The sequence below is a fragment of the Fopius arisanus genome, unplaced genomic scaffold, assembly GCF_000806365.1.
Source record: "Fopius arisanus strain USDA-PBARC FA_bdor unplaced genomic scaffold, ASM80636v1 scaffold00053, whole genome shotgun sequence".
NCBI lineage: Eukaryota > Metazoa > Arthropoda > Insecta > Hymenoptera > Braconidae > Fopius > Fopius arisanus.
The window spans coordinates 91,609-110,188 of NW_011887792.1; the positions used below are offsets into that span (position 1 = coordinate 91,609).

The 18,580-nt window shown below is 38.4% G+C and overlaps 2 protein-coding genes across 11 annotated transcripts in view; one reads left to right on the top strand and one right to left on the bottom strand.

The window, feature by feature from the left end:
* dlg1 (discs large 1) overlaps window positions 1–10,463 on the top strand; it is a 96,928-nt gene extending 86,465 nt beyond the window's left edge. For 7 of the 10 annotated variants that reach the window (XM_011307266.1, XM_011307267.1, XM_011307269.1 and 4 more), the window contains 12 exons: window positions 2,395–2,608; window positions 2,692–2,849; window positions 2,977–3,226; window positions 3,348–3,450; window positions 4,086–4,124; window positions 4,690–4,731; window positions 5,163–5,261; window positions 6,099–6,248; window positions 6,555–6,727; window positions 6,815–6,924; window positions 7,021–7,112; window positions 7,376–10,463. In XM_011307266.1, coding sequence (XP_011305568.1) covers window positions 2,395–2,608; window positions 2,692–2,849; window positions 2,977–3,226; window positions 3,348–3,450; window positions 4,086–4,124; window positions 4,690–4,731; window positions 5,163–5,261; window positions 6,099–6,248; window positions 6,555–6,727; window positions 6,815–6,924; window positions 7,021–7,112; window positions 7,376–7,485 — 1,540 coding nt within the window. In that variant the 3' untranslated portion in view covers window positions 7,486–10,463. The remainder of the gene's footprint in view (window positions 1–2,394; window positions 2,609–2,691; window positions 2,850–2,976; window positions 3,227–3,347; window positions 3,451–4,085; window positions 4,125–4,689; window positions 4,732–5,162; window positions 5,262–6,098; window positions 6,249–6,554; window positions 6,728–6,814; window positions 6,925–7,020; window positions 7,113–7,375) is intronic. The other 3 variants (XM_011307270.1, XM_011307268.1, XM_011307271.1) reach the window with 3 other exon arrangements.
* A 218-nt stretch (window positions 10,464–10,681) lies between these two features.
* Window positions 10,682–18,580, bottom strand: part of LOC105268135 (uncharacterized) — an 11,188-nt gene continuing 3,289 nt past the window's right edge. The window contains exons 2-6 of the mRNA XM_011307434.1: window positions 15,806–18,580; window positions 15,224–15,346; window positions 14,834–15,000; window positions 14,509–14,723; window positions 10,682–14,116 (exon numbers count right to left, since the gene is read on the bottom strand). Coding sequence (XP_011305736.1) covers window positions 13,695–14,116; window positions 14,509–14,723; window positions 14,834–15,000; window positions 15,224–15,346; window positions 15,806–18,580 — 3,702 coding nt within the window. The 3' untranslated portion in view covers window positions 10,682–13,694. The remainder of the gene's footprint in view (window positions 14,117–14,508; window positions 14,724–14,833; window positions 15,001–15,223; window positions 15,347–15,805) is intronic.

The window sequence follows — 18,580 nt, forward strand, 5'->3', positions numbered from 1 at the left end:
GATAGATTTGATCTAGCGGACTACCGAGAGTCTACCCCTCATTTGACCCAGTGATTTGACCCACATATTTTTTAGGACATCTGGGTAATCTGAGGGGAAAGTTCCCACGCCTTCTCCCCTCCCCGAATTTTTCCGAAACAATTACTATCATTGTATGATCTCTCCCGCCCACCCCCCAAATATTTCCAAAAATTGCGTCTTTCAGGGTGGATCGAGTTTCAACATTCCCTATCGATCTTTCTGATAGTAACTCCAGCAGTTAGATTCCCCTACCGAAGTAGGCGAGCCCTGCGCGCATGGCGACGCGATGACGCTGTATTTGCCGCCGTCGGCCTTTAATCCGTCGCGACGCCCCCAAGCCTGAGGGCCCCGTTTCCCTCATCAACTCTTCTCAAATTCCTCCTTTAAATCTACAGAAAAGAAAAAATAAACCAAAAGCCCCGAAAGATAATTAAGAAACTATCCGCGAGGTGAGAGCAATTGTTGAATAACAAATAGCATAGGACTGAATAATTTAATTGCAATTTGATAAACGACCGATTGGAGGACAGTATTTTGCGCGATGAAAAATTGTTTTTGTACTTCAGTGATTAGTGAGGATTCACTGGGAGTGGGTCAATTATTATGTGAGTGGTCGAGTCGAGGTACTTTGTGGGTCAAATAATTTTCTTGGTGACCTCGACGTACCTCTGGCTAATGATTTTTTTAGTGCTGTGCCACACCCTCCGGTACTAATTAATTGAGCGCTAAGGTTGTCCTTTTATTTTTAGACGTTTTATTCGGAGGATGACGTGGGGGGGTGGGCAAGGGGTGGTTGGGTGGATAGGTGGTACTTGATGATGTGGGTGAGGTTACAGGTGGTGGTGAAAACAGCTGTGGGTGAGAGCAACGTCGCACGGGAATTTTTTGCACGCAGGTTTAGCGCGCAGATGGTGGGTTTCGTAGGGGTGTCCAGAGGGGGGAAGGGGGATGGTGGATTTAAAAATACATGGGGGAGGTATTCAAGGGTGAATTGCGTATCAGGGGATGACACTCATTAATCGGGATCGTCGCGGTGGTGAAGTTGTGGGACTGATTAAGTTATTTCGGTGATTTGTGAGAATCAGGTGCGACGAAGAATTTTAATATTCACAATTGACCCTCATGTGCAGATTCATGACGAATATTACTGTTTGGGCCTGACTCATGCTTGGTATTAGGCGGCTACCACCATGACTCATGTTCTCAGACCGATTCTTCTACTTGACTCAACTTGACAACTCGATATCTATTTGACCCACAAATAAATCCTCCATCACGTACATCCAACCCCATGTCACTAAAACCATGAACAAATTGATGATAAATTTTTTTATAATTATCCTACCCTCATCACAGTGCCATCAGTAAAGTTTATCAGTCTAATGAGGGTGATAAAGCACAAATATTTGTGTTGAAAGCTCGTGTATTCGCGGCTTATCATCTCGCGACGTGCATCCACATTACGCACACTGAAAAAAAAAAAAGAGAGGGTAATAGAACGTTATCAGGTCACAGCTATGTACCACACTCTCATCTGTAGTTTCAAACGTCGATAACACCTATGCACGCCGTTCCACTGACGTAACTAGTGATACAACACTATCATTACGATCCACAAATACCCCTCATCGAATAATTCACGGGAGAAGATAATTCTCAGCAAGTCAAATACTCCAATATATTTCCCAGTGAAAAAGCGAATGAAATCCTTTTCTCGGTTTTTTTTCAAATCATTTCTAAATATATTGGTGTGGATCAAACTGGTGGGTCAAACTGGTAGGTCAAACTGGTAGGTCAAACTGGTGGGTCTAATGGTCCAGAGGTGTCCTTTTGTTAATGGGAGTGCCACTGGAGGGAAATAGTGCTGAATGCTTTTGTCAAGTGGTCGAAAACGTCTGGCTGACCCCCGACGTCATTGCCACATACTAAATCCTCTCGCATTATACGAAAACTAAGTCAAGAGCACCACACTCCGCCATTCCTCTCGTTCCTTCTCTGAATCCCCAATGAAGGCACTAATTAACGTACTAATGCAACTCCACGCTAATGCAATTCACTCTCAAATTTTTTTTCCATTTACTTTGGAGAAGCTAGAGTAAAGTCATTTGTCACTTATTTTTTGAGGGTAAAAAAATGGGTTTAATTGGAGGGTCAGCGCGGATTAATTTCCCACTTCTTGGATTAATTTTCGAGTTATTTTGAGTCTCTATTGACTTAATCCCCGGGGAGGTTGACCCACAGAATTTATTTCAATGAGGGTCAAATGTGAGGGTCATGGGTCAAAGTCATCTTAACATGTTCTCAAAAATGAAAATCATCAGGAATTTATAAGGATGACGAATTAATTAGTATTATCAATTTCTTTGATTACAGAGAAGTGCGTACGGTATTATTGAATAAGGGAACATCGGGTCTTGGATTTAATATAGTTGGGGGTGAGGATGGCGAGGGTATTTTTATCTCGTTCATCCTAGCCGGTGGACCAGCTGATCTCAGTGGTGAACTGAGAAGGGGCGATCAGATACTCAGCGTCAATGGAATTAATCTCAGGACTGCGACCCATGAGGAGGCTGCGGCCGCACTCAAGGTGATCAATTTAAAAAAATAATTGAAGTACACTTGAATGATTGAACGTAATTATCAGCAACGAAATTATTTTCTGTTTCCTAGGGAACCGGACAAACGGTCACAATAGTTGTTCAATACAAACCGGAGGACTACAACAGATTCGAAGCAAAGATCCATGATCTCAAACAACAAATATCCCAGCAGAATATGACAACAGGCACCCTCATGAGGACCTCACAAAAAAAATCTCTTTACGTTAGGTGAGTGCTGAGAAAAAAAAAAGAGACATGCCAAATTTATTCTGTCATCTATTAATTTTATTCGGCTCTCGATGCCAATCGTTTTGTCATTGAATAATCATATCGAATAAAAATATCGATTTCTCAGGGCTCTATTTGATTACGATCCGAACAAGGACGACGGTCTGCCAAGTCGTGGACTAGCTTTTCGTTATGGTGAAATTCTCCATGTGACGAATGCCAGTGATGACGAGTGGTGGCAGGCAAGAAGAGTCACCCCACAGGGGGATGAAGAGGGATTGGGGATCATCCCCTCCCGCAGGAGATGGGAGAGAAAGCAAAGGGCTAGGGATCGCTCTGTCAAGTTTCAGGGACACATGCCAGTTATATTGGATAAGGTATTGTCAAATATTTTCATTATCTCGTATCATTTTTCAAAGTTAAAATTTAACAGGGAATTTATATTTTTATTGGATATCCTATCGTCTGGAAATTATTATGGTGATTATTGTTTCACAGCAATCAACACTCGACAGGAAGAAGAAGAATTTCTCGTTCAGCAGAAAATTCCCATTCATGAAAAGCAAAGACGACAAATCTGAGGATGGCTCTGACCAAGAACGTGAGTACTCTATTATTTAAATAATCCCAACAATTGTGCACGTACTTGCACGCTCGGTTAATCCATGTATAATTGTTTACTGTTACACGATGTATCTGCAACGTTTTATCGTCACCCCCTGGTTAAATCCGAATTTGAAGGAGAAAAGAAAATTGAATTTGTCGATTTTCGAAAAATTCCTTCTCATTAATCCAGGGATTAATGACCCCAGGATTGCCCTTGCCACGGAGAATTCAGTCTGTTGGGACCTGGCCATTACTCATTAATCATCTCATTATTTCATTTATTTTTGTAAAAAAATTTTTAATTCATGCGTTCATTTCAGTAGTGAAGTGGTAAATCGATTGTTTCGGGGATTGAGATGTAGCGGGCGAAGGAGTGGTTTTAGAAAAAATTTTCATAAGACTTTTTCTGAAGAGAATTTTGTGAACCATAAAAAAGGGCCAGTGGTATTTTCTCGTAGAATCAAAATTTATTGAGATAATTTGGAAAATTATGAACTGTCGTTGTATACCACTTTGCTAATTTCATAATTATCATAATTAACGTCCTCCCATCCCGAATGTGCTTCAAATTATTTTTTTTTTTACCTGTGATACGTGAAAATGTGTTTTTGTTTTTGCCTGCTTGTGTAGGGTCGCCCACCACACCCGAGAATGAAAACGATCCTACTCGTAAGTATTTTACCTTAAGAACAATTAGTTTTCCATCCGTAATAATCACAATTACCAGTCCAGCTTCTGCTCATACGCATAATCAATACCTTCTCCATCTCCCTCGTATATTGAAGTTACTACAATTTTTGTACATATGTATAAACTATTTAATCATTAATTTATCATTAATTCAGGTGAACCAAATGATTTTCATTTGAATGTCCCCATAATATCGTCATTATCTCACCAACAGTTGTGTTTGCGAAAAAAATTTACTAGAAACTTTTCGTGGAAAATCGAATTTCCCACAAAAAACTTCCTACACACTTTTTTCTAAAACCAATTCCTGATGAGATATGAGCGCAATTAAAACGTTTTCGTTTTGGAATAATTGAAAAATTTATTACAATTTGAGTTAATGAATTTATTAATTCCACAAATCGTCATTGCATCCCTAGGGAGATCATTTCGTCGAATGCGATAATAATCAAGTGCTAGATTTAGAAATAATCGTATTAAACATTTAGCTCACCGTGAAGTACCGTTTATTACTCATTACTTAACTGGGAAATTACTGTTCTAGCATTCATGCTGTGCTACACCCAGGACGACACAAACACTGAAGGTAATAATTGTCTTGTTGCATTCATTTCCCCGCAGAGTTTATTCACCCGAACATTTAGAAAAATATGAGATTGTTTCTCTAATTGTTTAAACGCCATTCATTCTATTTTCATTATCTTCATTATCATCCAAAGCACTCACTCACTCACTCAACGTTCAATTATCCATTATGTCACGGAGAAAATGATTTTTTCCGGGAAAAGCCGGGGGAGGTATTTACGGGAAAATCTCACACGATTTTTTATAATCGAATAGAATAATTTATCAATTTTCAATCATGAGAGTTTGAATTCAATTTCAATTGAAAAATTAACATTTTCAATGAATTGAAACTTTTCCCGTAAATTTCTTCTCATGTTACTCCCAGAATAATTCAGTGTTTTTTTATATATTTTTTTTTCTCTCATTGTTATTTATTATTGTATAATGCAGGAAGTAAAGAAATTTTATATCGCGTTGAACTGCCCTATATGGAAGAACTGACGTTAGTTTATCTGGAAAAGGAGGGCGATGAGAATGTTGAAGAGCTTAGTAAGTCAGTGTGAATAAAATGAGAGAATTATAGAACTGAGTGGACCCTATGAACTAATGAGTTTTGAGAGTATTTTAAATCACGAATGGAAATTTAAGCAGATCGCGACGAGACGCCTAGTGCAAATGGGACAGACGTGGCGTGCATGACTCGTGCAAATTTTTTTTTTCTCTTCTGCTTCCGAATGGACATTTGTGTAAATAGAAATCAATGATGTGTGATTTTTGTTGTTTTACTGGGATTTTTTTTTTAATCTGTCGAACTTCATGATTTTTTTTCATAAGCGGTTGAAGATGAGAATCCATTCGGAGGCAAAGTGTTAATTAATTGACAGCAATAACTGTAAACATTAATTAAAAAATCGACGTGTGCTAAAAATTCAGAAGTTCTCAGACTTTGATTTTCATAATTTTTATGGTTTTATCCCGTAATTTTTTTAATGAAGAGCTTTATATCTGTGGGTCTTCCCAGTGAGGAACCTGAGGAATCACTCGACCCTGCTAACCCCCGATTTATTTTTAATTACTCTCACTAAATCAGGATTGGCAAAATGAATCATAATTGGTAAAATGAAATAAGTCGAATTTCGCAGTTTCATAAAACTCCATTACTCGAAAACCATCGATTTTCGGAAAAAATACCAAAAGACATTTTTCGTCGGAAATTTAATCAGCTACAAAAAATTCCCCTACGGTTTTCACCCTGAGTATATAGTTCTCGAGATAAATGGATAACTAATCCACTTATTACTTATTTCACTTTCTAATTTCGCTAATTAAATTAAATTACTAATTTATGACATGCAGCTGATTTTCGATTTATATTTGAAATTTTAGGCAGTGAGGAGAATGTCCTGTCTTATGAGCCTGTCCAGCAGTTGACTATCCAGTACACGCGTCCAGTTATTATTCTGGGTCCATTGAAAGATCGTATCAATGACGATTTGATCTCGGAATTTCCCGACAAATTTGGCAGCTGTGTACCACGTGAGCATTTAATTATCAAGCAATTAACCCTCCAACCCCTCGAGTTATCACAACAACTAGAGATTAATCAATTCGATAACAATAATTCAGTCAGTAAAATGAAGAAATTAATCAAAACGAGAGACAAAGATTTCAATTAATTCTCGTTGAATAGAATTTAAATTAATCGGTTTCCTTTTATTCCATATTACATAAATAAGAAGCATTTCGAGATGCAATGAGAATTATTTAATAAGCGGGAGAACCCCCATATCCAGGGGAATTAACCAATTAGTCTAATTAATCACGTTTCATTTGTTACTGAAGATACAACGAGAAGTAAAAGAGAATACGAAGTCGATGGTCGTGATTACCACTTCGTAGCATCGAGAGAACAAATGGAACGAGACATTCAGAATCACTTGTTCATTGAGGCTGGACAATACAATGACAATCTGTACGGTACATCCGTTGCTTCAGTGCGAGAAGTTTCTGAAAAGGTGAGTCTCACATAATAAATAAACTAGGGATCTCAGTATTTCTCGTTTTTTTTTTTCAATTGATTATTGTTTTATGATGTTACTTAGGGTAAACACTGTATCCTGGATGTGAGTGGCAATGCAATAAAAAGGTTACAAGTTGCCCAGTTGTATCCAGTCGCAATTTTCATAAAACCGAAGTCTGTGGAATCCGTGATGTAAGTTTGAAATGACTTTTCTAATAACAGACATTTACTCAATTATCCTTGAATATTAAAATGATAATGTTTTTTATGACGGAATTATACCGACAGGGAGATGAATAAGAGGATGACTGAGGAGCAGGCCAAGAAGACGTACGAACGTGCCCTGAAAATGGAACAGGAGTTTGGAGAATATTTCACCGGTGAGTTGGGAAGTGAGAAATAAATTCTTGAATGTTCGAATATTCGAGGACGATAAATCAATCTTGCCTCCACATATTTTTCGTTTTTCTTTCGACACGATTTTGACTTGATTGGAAAGCTCAAATGATTGTTTAAAAATTTTTTGATTGGAGTAATAATAGAGATTAATGAGGAGAAAATTATGGAATTTTATGGAGGTCTTGAGAAAATGTTGAAAAATAAAATGGCAAACTTAAATTGCAACGAAATTGTGAATTTACAGCTGTCGTTCAAGGCGATACCCCAGAGGATATCTACCTAAAAGTTAAGGATGTCATCAACGAGCAGTCTGGACCCACCATCTGGGTACCATCTCGTGATCAGCAACTGTGACGTCCTGCCCCCCATGGCCAGCCCTGTCCGAATCCCTGGACACTACCCCCACGGCGTAACGAGTAAATTCCCAGCAGGATTTCCCAACTGAATGGGAAAATGAAAATATTCAAGAAATACTTCGAACTTTTGAACTTCTGCGCCATCCTCAAACGCCCCTACCCTTTCCCTATGGTAATTACTACCTAAATTAGCACAATTTTTGATAGAGGCTCGTCTGTGCGATATTTCTTGTTGCCTCAAGGAAATTGATGAATAGAAAATCTCAACAGAATTTTAAATAATGACAAATGACACGTTACGGTAATTTTACCCTCGATATTGTCGTGTTTATTTGAGAAGATTATATTGGATAATTGGATTATAATGAGAAGATATACGTGAGATATTTTAAGATGATTTTTTATCATTTGTTTTAATGATTTGAGAGACGGAGGGAGATATGAGAGAGTCTGAAGTTCTACCGGATTCTTTTGAGGATAAAACAGGAGAGAAGTAGTCGGTTTATGAAAAAATATTATGGAACTTTATTGTAGGGAATTTCGAAACCTTCAAAAAATGTTTAGGGACATTTTTTCGTAGGACCAGCGGATTTTGAGATATCCTTAATAATCCGAGTGAAATTTCAATTTTTTTCCTCTTCACTCTCTCATCGAAAATTCTATTCAAGAATTTTTTAAACAATTTGAATTATTGGACAGCAACAGAAAAATGTATTTTTTAATGTACTTAAACGATTGAGTTAACTTATCCTTGTTAGTGATCGAATTGTCCTTAATTACATTATTAAATGAATGATTAAGTAATTGAATGAAATAATTTTTATTTCAATCGAGAAAAAAAAAGAGAATGAACTAATGAATGAATAAACGTGAATATATAAAATTCGAGAAGTGACATTAATTGTTGATTACATACCTAATGAGTTAATTGATGACGAGAGAATGATAGGTGAAAATATTGATGATTGAGGGTGTTCAATTACATGACGTAATCTTAAAAGAAAATGATTTTGGATTTTTTTTGCAAAGGAAAAAATGTCAAATACGCAATTACCTAATCCGGTAATTAATTAATTAGTTACGTTATTGACCGACATAATTACACGTTAATTGAATTAATAATCATCTAGTTATTGAATATTTTATATGACACGAGTTCCAAGAATTGAGATTATACCAAACGCCTGGAAAATTGAATAAACAATCAACTAATTACTTAATTACCCGACCAATCCAATTAGTCCTTAATTAAGCAAATCGCGAATTAATTTGCATAATTCATCGATCTTTGGTTGATTAAATTAACGAGCCATAAATCCATCAGTTTTTAAAATTATGAAACAAAAAAATTTCGAAAGCAATTTCATTGTGAGCACTTGCACAATTACTCAGGCAATGAACGAATTATGGATTCGATTAGTTGATTAATTGATATGATCAACTAATTGAATTAATTGATGCGTAATTTTTTATGGAATAAATCCAAAATGTTGAATTTTTGAAGGGAATTTCATTCTGAGCACTTGGACATCCTCAACGCAATGTGAAAATTCTCGTAAATCGCGCAACCTCACGATCCTATCTGACCTCACAGGACAAATCGTTAGTTATTTAGGATAGCGAAGTATATAATGTTTTGTACAGATAGATGACTAAGCCAGTAACTGGGTTATGTGCAACATTATATTGAGGAGAGATGATTGGTGAGACTCCCCTGGAGATACTATTGTAATTTAAATACCACGAATAATTTATTATTAATTAGTAGGTATGTATTATTGTAAATACCTATGCCTGTAACGGAGTGAAAACAGATATCGGAGAAGAGTATTGTTTGGATTGAATGAGGCAGTATTTCCATTATTAAAATATGTGGCAAAAGGTGGAGGAGATGAACAATTGGTTTAATTTTTTTTTTATTTTTGGGGGAGAGGAAGGATGTCAAGAGAGTTTTTTTGGATGTTAATTACCATTTCGGGGTGATTAAACAAAAGAGAAAAAATTTCTCGTTATAAACAATTCCAAAAATATTATTATTCGATATTCCAAATTTTCCAATTGAATCTAGATAATTATTTAAGGAAAAGCTATGAATATCTCCAAAATTTTCGCTTTTATAAAATTCACGATTTAAAGAATGTCACAAGAGAGTTGAAGTCAGATAAAAGCATCTCTCCACCTACCGTTCACCCCCAAAAATCAAAATGAACCCCTGAGGGTATGAAAGTCCCAAAATGACGTTTTTTGGGCCCTGGAGACTCCTCCCTTTGCCTCCACTAGAAGAGACCGATGATCCCAAAATGATAAAAGGAATCATCCCAAGCAAAACCGAGAAATCGTTCTACAAGATTTCACCCTCGACCAGTACTTACACCCCCAGAGACCCCAGACCTCCAGGAGTCCAACAGCTGAGGTGACGACAACTATTCAAACAAGATAAAGCATAACAAAAAAAAAGAATGATATTATGACGATTGTTTATCGATTTAATTGTAATATACACCAGAATGGCGAATAATTAATTAGAAACATTTAGTTGGATTTCCTTGATTTCTCTTATGATCCATTGACCATTTCACCATTTTGACCATTTTCCATTAATCAAAGACCGAGAATTTATTTACCCGGAAAATTTTTATGAATGAATAAAAAGAGAAATAGTTCGTAAGAAAGTGAAAATTCAGTGGTGGAGTGAGAAAAGATGAATTAAATGTGGAATATCCTTTCACTGCTGAATCAAGAGAAATTGTAATATTTTTGTTCTCGTATAAATTAAGTTCAAACGAGTCCACTGCACTCTTGATTCACCGATCGATCGTAAAAAAGTGAATATGAGGCAGAACCACGAGTTATTCCCCGAATAATCGATAAGACAGATAAAAAAAGCTCCTGTAATCCCAGATATTTGGTTGTGCCTGAATAATTAGAGAAGGACTCGAGGCATCTCAGTGTAAAGTTTAAGAGAAAAAAAAAAAACATATAAGTGAATATAAAAAATGAATAGATATTACGAACACCTATTATACATCTCTATAGTCTATTTAATAATATTAATTATTGAATTATCAATCTCATGTTCACCTTGTTTCATCGTTTTCAAATAGTTAATAAACGTTTTACCAATTTTAAAAATTTTTCGTCGTCAGTTGTAATCTCAAGCTGCAGCACTGGAGGAATGAATAAACAACAACTCATAAATCCTCATGATTTTATTCGAATAGACAGTAGAGTGAAAACGATAATTGCTTTGAATTCCATATAATCCATTTTTACAAATCACAGAGTGCCAACTCCACCTTCATCAAAAAACAAAAAATCATGCCAAAATTTAGATCGAGAGCCCCGGTGAGGCCAAACAGCTCTCCCTAGAAAATTCAAAACAAATTGAACTTAAATATATAATATATATTTTCACTCTTTACATTATCCCACGTAAATCACCTCCATGAAGCATTAGCCATTAACACATTTAAAAGTTCCTTCAACTAACGTCACCCTCTCCAACTCCTAAATACAAATATTTCAAGGAGAGAAAGAAATTTACATCGACTCTTCCACTCCCTCAACTACCAATATCGTACATTAAAAAAGCGAATTAATGTTATAGCACAGTAAATTTCATTTATACAAGAGTGACTCCCATTGTTCTCGAGAAAAAAAAAATTACATTTAACTACATTAAATTACACGTTTAATCATCGATTCTACGTACACTTTAATTATCTCCATCTTAAAAATACACAAGCATTTTCAATTTCTGCTGTTCTTACATCGAATCTTAATTAATTCTACTCACGTACACTAATTTGTTAATTATCGAGTTGGAACGTATCTCAAAGTTCATGATTCATCTATTTTTGTTCTTATTTTCATTTTTTTAAATTGTTTGTAAAATAATTATATACACTTTTGTCAGAATTATCCGTCGGATAATCAATTTTCTCGTTTCATTCGGCATTTTTTTTTCTTCGTCCTTAATTCGTTAATTTATTCGGTTGTTTTTATACATCTGCAGGAAGTTACAACTATTCTACACATGTACATGTTACATACATCATTAAATCGATCATCAAATGTTTTTTTTTTCAACTGATTAATTATTCGGTTGTTTATTACTTCGTTTAAACATAGATTTACTTCCCTGAGACTGATTATATCGATTGAATTATTTAGTTATCAGGACGATAGCCTAGGATACAATCAACTAAACATTCAGATGAGTTTAATTACAGGAGTTTCTTAATTAATTAATATACGCAGGATTTCTTATAGATTGTTCTTGTAAATCAGAAGGAGAGATTGAGTTCTCAACATGATTGTTGAATTTTTTACCTTTGAGATCTCCAGTTGTTTTTCGGAGAAAATTAAGTGATTGATTTGTTATAATTTTTGACGAACTCCATTTGTCGGTCACTGGAATTACTATTGAATTTTCCGCAAAGATACAGAAAGACGTAAGTACGTAATTTCAATAAAAAAAAAATGTTCTTGGATTTTCACGCCATCCCTAAATCACGATAAATAACTTGAAATCATCAGTCCAATTAATTATTGCACAACGATGATTTCTCAACAGAGGAATTTTGATCGATAACATTTTCACTCCCAAGAGTATTTTCCACTGATATAAAATAAAATCCTCCAATTTTCTCAACTTACGAAGTGCACCATAAAAATCGGTCCCTCTCATTTTCCCAATACCTCGAGAGATAGATAACCCAGAGGGCTGATTCACCTCTCATTCGATAGCCAGGGAAATTTCCTATTTTAAACCCTATAAATAAATCCATTGGGTTCCGCCCCCTCACCCGCAACCGTCGAAAACCGTTTCGCGATCGATAACATCAATATCGATTATCTTAATAACAGCTGGGGCAGAATGGATAAATTGAAGAGTTTGTGATTGAAAATTTCCGCTGCTCTCTGATAAGAATGTAATCATCCCCGCCCCCCTCCCTCTATCTTTTATCCGCAAAATCGCCTAATGATGAAAATCATAGAATAGAAAAACCATTCAATTGCACTTGCCAACACTTAAAACATCCTATACCACGTAATAAATCAATAACTCAGTATTTACATTACCCATTAAACTCATAATAACCAATTAAATGCTAGACCTAAGCAACTCACGATTCGTAGAAATAAACATAAATAATAATCTTGTGGTAACATTTTCGTTAATAATGATAAAAACAGTTGGCGCACGTGATTTACGTCTCATGTCTGGAATAATCTTTCAGGTGTTTATAAATCGTCGAGATTTGCTTATTTAAAATTCATATCTCACAGCTCTAACTAATTAATTGATTAATTAATTATGAAACAAGAATGATCCTGACGTTTTTTTCGAGAATTCTCAGGGGAAAAAGTATCGAATGGAGTTTTCAAAATTTTATTCTAGATTTCATCACTGAATTAAATTGACAGGCAATCATTCTCGGTAATTAATTGCTCGATTAATTAGTCCAGTAATTCCCATTGTCTATCAACATCTTTACGTAAGCTCCGGCCTCAATAAACACTCAACAAATCAAAGAAACTAATTAATTCGCTAATCATAAACGTTTATGTGAAATTCAATTGAATTTGTAAAAAACGCAAATCCATTTCACGAAGACGTACGCACGTACTATTGTCATAGCGGCAGTTTTTTCATCTATTAAAAGCGTATCATTAAGATTTAAAATTCCTTAATCATCCGCTGTGAGACGGCAGTTTTTATTTAATAAAATATTATCTAGGATTATTACACTTGGATAAGTATTCAACTAATTTAATGTCACAGGTCGCTGCTTAGTTTTTATCATTTCCTCCTTGATAGTTCCGGTTATTGCAATTATTTTGAGTTTCTTTGGAAGAATTACGAGAAACGAGAGAAACAAACACCCGAATTACCCAACATTTTCCCAAAAATCGGTCGAGCCATTTTTCCTAAATCAAATCACAAAAAAAAAATAGAAAAAGTTATGCCGGAAAAACTCGCGGTGAAATTGCACTTATCTCCCCTAGCTCCCCTCAAATTTTCCCCACCACTTGATTTTTCTTCCTCAATCTCTCTCGTTTCATCACCTTCCCGATCTTTCCCTCCCGCTTACCACTAGCCTTAGAATTAACAGACATAGAAGGCGCTGACTGGAGAGTCGTTACCCTATCCCTACTGTTATTCCCCTGATAACCGCAGGTGCTCTCCAGCGGCGCCTCATGTCACCTCAGATTGATAACGACTCTCTCAACATTCAACAGTGACCTGACCTTATCATTGTACTTAATAAGCGTTACCTTTGATGCTCTCACATTAATTCGTTCACCAGCGCTCAACAGGTGGCAGCACCTCGACTGCTCAAGAAAATCATGGAGTTTTAATTCTCTCATAACATCGCGATGAGCCACAACTGGTGGTCCTGACGGTGCTTTTGGATTTATCTGACGTAGAAGAGCATCGCGACTCTTCATTCGCACTGCCGACATTAAATCCTGCAGTAGCACCCATTTGTCGGGATCATTGGCCAGTGTAAATAGCACGGGGAGATTTGTCTCGCTCATTTCAACTTCGAGATCATCGGGCTCAGGGTCTAATATCGGTGAGGGCGCCTCCAACAGAGCGTCGTAACCCGTCTCTTCGTCGTCTGAGAATGACAAAATTGTTCCACGTCAGATGTTTTTCAACATTTCCTCAAGCTCTACTCATTTTATCTTGTACATAAAGTCAGAGGGACACAGATTTTCAAACGACTCGATTATTTTTTTCCTCAGACATTTTGCGCTTTCAATTTCCCTATCAAAACTTTATGCGTGCATTCCAGGGGCAATGACTGATACCGATCTCGACGTATCGGCCAACAGATTTATCACTCACAAAAGCGCCGAAATTGCCACATTACAGTGATACATCAAAGAAAATTGTCCACCCGACGGCCATTTATTCACGAAAAACATCCATCAAAGTAATCTCGCTGTCATCAATTTGACCGAGGCAAATGTGTGGAATTCCCACAAATAAAGAGAAAGTTTGACTCACCGAATATGGAAGAAGGCCCGGAGAAACTCCATGGAGTACTCGAGCGGCCTTGAACGTCGTCCAAATGTTGTTCGATAATTGGATATGCGTCAGTGTCAACTGCCAGCATGAGGGGTGTTTGTCCAGAATAAGTTGCCAGCACCGGATCAGCACCGTACGACAGTAGAAGTCGCACAAGTTCCGTAGCACCATTTTCTGCTGCTTCGTGAAGCGGTCTGTCATAAATATACCATAAATAATTTAATGTTCAATAGTAAAATAGTATTAATTATGATTGCAATGCAATGCTATTCATTCATGATATTCGTAAATAAAAAAATCTTACCTTATTCCACCATTTGCACTCTCGCTAACATTCGCCCCGTACGCCAACAATAGTTTGGCAATTTGTAGGTGCCCCCTGGAGCAAGCCTCATGAAGTGGTGTATATCCCGCATTGTCCTTGGGACTTGGTGGGCTATTCAGCTTCTCCAAGCAGTAAGCAGCCACATCCTGAGAACAAACATCAAAAGCCTATGAAAATCGTTTCAACCCCCGTGATATCCTTTTCCCACTCGTCCAAGAACTACATGTAATTCCACAAGATAATCCACAACTCTCAGGAATACGTTAATTACTGATGTGTAATATCCTCTAACATTGTTATTCCCTTGTATCCCTGAGTTTACAATTTTAATCATAATGTTGTAGACTTGAAAAGTTTTAATTAACTTACGGTGTATCCGAGTCTAGCTGCACGATGGAGAACTGTTTCTCCCACCCCTTTCTTTATAACCCACGTTCTGATTTCCGCTTGAATGTCTGCCACACATTCAGCATTCGGTCTCACCGGGGTTTGCTGTTGGAGAGAATATTCAACATTAGAATCAGTATCATTCGTTGACTGATATCCCGCCTCCTTGCGCTACGTCAATTAAATCCTGCCAAGACTCAATCAACCCTCAAATCAATGAGAATAGTATTAACTGCGTCTCGCAGGGTTTATGATGGCACTTTAAAGAAGTTTCAACTCCCAATTGTCAAATGTAATTGATAATTCCTTACGTTCATGAGAATTGGAACATGAATTTTTAAACATAATTTAAAATTTTCCACCATAGCTTGCCTATTAAATTATATGACCTGTACACTTGTAATGAAACTTTTCCCTGCGAGACTCATCTCAGTGTTGAACGTCTCTAAATCTTGTTAAGATTTTTACTTCCTCTAAATGATCAAGTTTGGTCATCTTCCCGACTCTCATGACGACATGCTCCCTCGATCTAATTTTATAATCTCCCATAAAAAATGCACTTACTCGTTTCCTCTCCTTGGGCGCTCCTTCATCCTTCTTCATCGGCTTTTTCTTTTTTCTAATATAATCAAATCCGGATCGGAATTTTCTTCTACCCGTTCTGAGCTTCAACTTCTTTTTCCCCTGGATCTCAGCGCTCTCATTGCCCCCCTCATTGACCTCTTCGTCAGGCTCACCATCCTCCACCACTTCCTGCTTGACCTCTTTCTTGATATCGATCTTTTTCTCAGCCAGTGATTTCATGAGGTTCCGCCTCTCGACCGTTAACAGATGCCGTTTGGAGTTCATAATCGCTTTATGACTTCTGAGAATGCCTACGTTCCTCAATCTTGACACCACTTTTTGCTTCAACGTCTTCGTCCTACCCAATATACTTTCTTTAGTTTCAGTCTGTGAGTCATCATCCTGAGAGGTGTCACCCGCGTGATTCTGCATTGGCGGAGCTGATGCTGGCCTGTCCTCGCCAAAAACTTCTCTGATCGTCGCTTGCTTTTTCAGAACCCGCGTTTCAGTTCTCGTCCTTGTCTTCAGGACGAATGTGGAGAATTCGTTAGGCAGTGCATGGTTGTTCTTGAAAGTATCCCTAAAATTGTTGACAGTCTCTTTCCGGAAGTAGCCAAGAAGATAAGAGTCCGTGACGTTGATGGGTTTGACGGACTTATTGTTCTTCGCCGGGGACTTACCCGGCGTCTTCGGCGTCTCATTTCCCATGAGAGGAGTCAGACTAGGAGTCGGTAATAACTCGGGTTCATTGCTCCCTTTTGGTAGGATCTTGCTGCCTGGTTTCTGATCTTTACCCTTCTTCTTCAGATCCTTCTTGTTACCTCCGACCTTCAGCGCGAGTAGATCAATGATCGAATTGGACTCTAATCGTTTCATCCGCGTGGTCGTTTTGGAGGGGACGGACATAGTCGTTGATGATGTAGCTTCTTCATCATCAATCTTACTAAGTCCAGCACTGAAGCTGTAGTTTGACTCTACGTCACTGTCATTTGACCGTTTCTGCAGGCAGACATCACTGCTATCCATCGAGACTGACAATGCCGGAGAGCCAGGATCGAGATCAGGAAGGGATGTCGACAGGCGGTGAAAGCGAGAAGGTTTCGAGACATTAATGAGACGTGGTGGCATGCGCAGGGATTTTTTGTAGACGTAAACTTCCTCCTCCCAACCAGGCCGAAAATCACTCCCGTCTCCGAACAATGGCTTTGGCTTCGGCTTCTGAAGCGAGTTCGATTTGGCTGACTTTCCGACGTCCTTTGTCTTCTGAGCTCCCATCTCTCGAGACCTCAGCTTCATCCCCTCAGCCTCACCAACGCCCGATCGTTTGCGATTTCGTAATCGATGAGCGACGGACGTACCTCCGAACTCATCGCTCCCATCACTGTCTTCCGCGCTCGATGAAGAACTCTCGCTGGATGACGCGAGTTTGATTCTACTCCCCCGTCTCATCGATCGTTTCTTCGGTATGATGTCATCATCATCGCTGTCTTCAGTTTTCTTTTTCTTCGAGGCGCGTTTACTGAGGGGAAGCTCGTCCGAGTCATTATCGGAGTTGCCCTGCTCCTCAGGTACATCCGGTTCTTCCATTTGTTCTTTCTTAATCGATGCTTCAGGCTTCAAGGAACTTTCAGACTCACTTTTTATTAATTCAGTCTCGTTAACATTTTCATCAGGCTTTGTACTCACCGACTCATCCTCATTAATCTCCTTCTTAATATCCTCGGGTTTGATCTCAATTTCGCGGGAATGTCCCTCCTTACTATCATCCTCTGGTTCACCCACTTTCTTCCTCCTCCCCCTCTTCTTGCTATTCTCGCCACTTCTCAACTGCTCCATAAATTTATCACAGGTCGTCGTCCAGAAAGGATCGAGCTCGGTGATCTTGTCATTTTCCTTCAGCTCGATCTTCACGAGATCCGATGCTCCTATCCCCATGCACATCGCGTCATTAAGAGGCACCGGAGGCTGAACTTTGGATAATTGCTTGCGATCGCGCCGCATTTCTTCCAAAGTCTGTCTCTCAAGCACTGGCATTTCCGTCTCGGAATCACTTTCCCGAAAATCAAAAACAGAAGTCTCAGACGAACTGCGGAAGCCGCTGTTCCGGGCAGAAACTACAGATGCCGCTGGTGTAATGGCAGCAGGAGTTGGTACTGTTGCGGCAACAGGAAGATTATCCTCATCGGACCTCGAGAAGAGTCTTCTCCGCGGTGGCAAGCACGGTGTCTTCTCTCGTGTGAGCTTCGGCGGGCTCCCCACAGAGGAAGCGATGGACTGTGGCGTCGACGTAGATGCCGCGCGTTCGAGATCGTGAGAATCCTGAAATGGTCCTAACACAGGTTTGGACAGTTGACCCGTACCAACTTGCTTCAGTTCCGCTTTAGTTCGGATTTTGGCGGCTATCATGGCGGCTAAACTATCATCTTTATCGCGGATAATCTGATTCTCGTCCCGTGGACCGAGCAGCGCTTCCTTACCTGCCGGCAACGTCGCCGAAGCATTAACACGTGAACCATATAGACTCCTCGGTGTTTCCTGAGTTATCGAGTCCACCGCCCTTGGCACATGAAACTTGTAATGCGGCGGTGTATTACTATTTCTCTCCAGCAAACTTGCAGCTGTGAACGGCGACAAATTATGTCGACCGATATTCGTTTTGGGCTCGACTGGTGCAACAACTTTATTCTGGAAACTCTGTTGACTATGATTAACCAGGATTGGCTGCTGGCTATTCATCTGCTCTTCTCTCTGTTGTTTATTCTCAAGACTATTGCG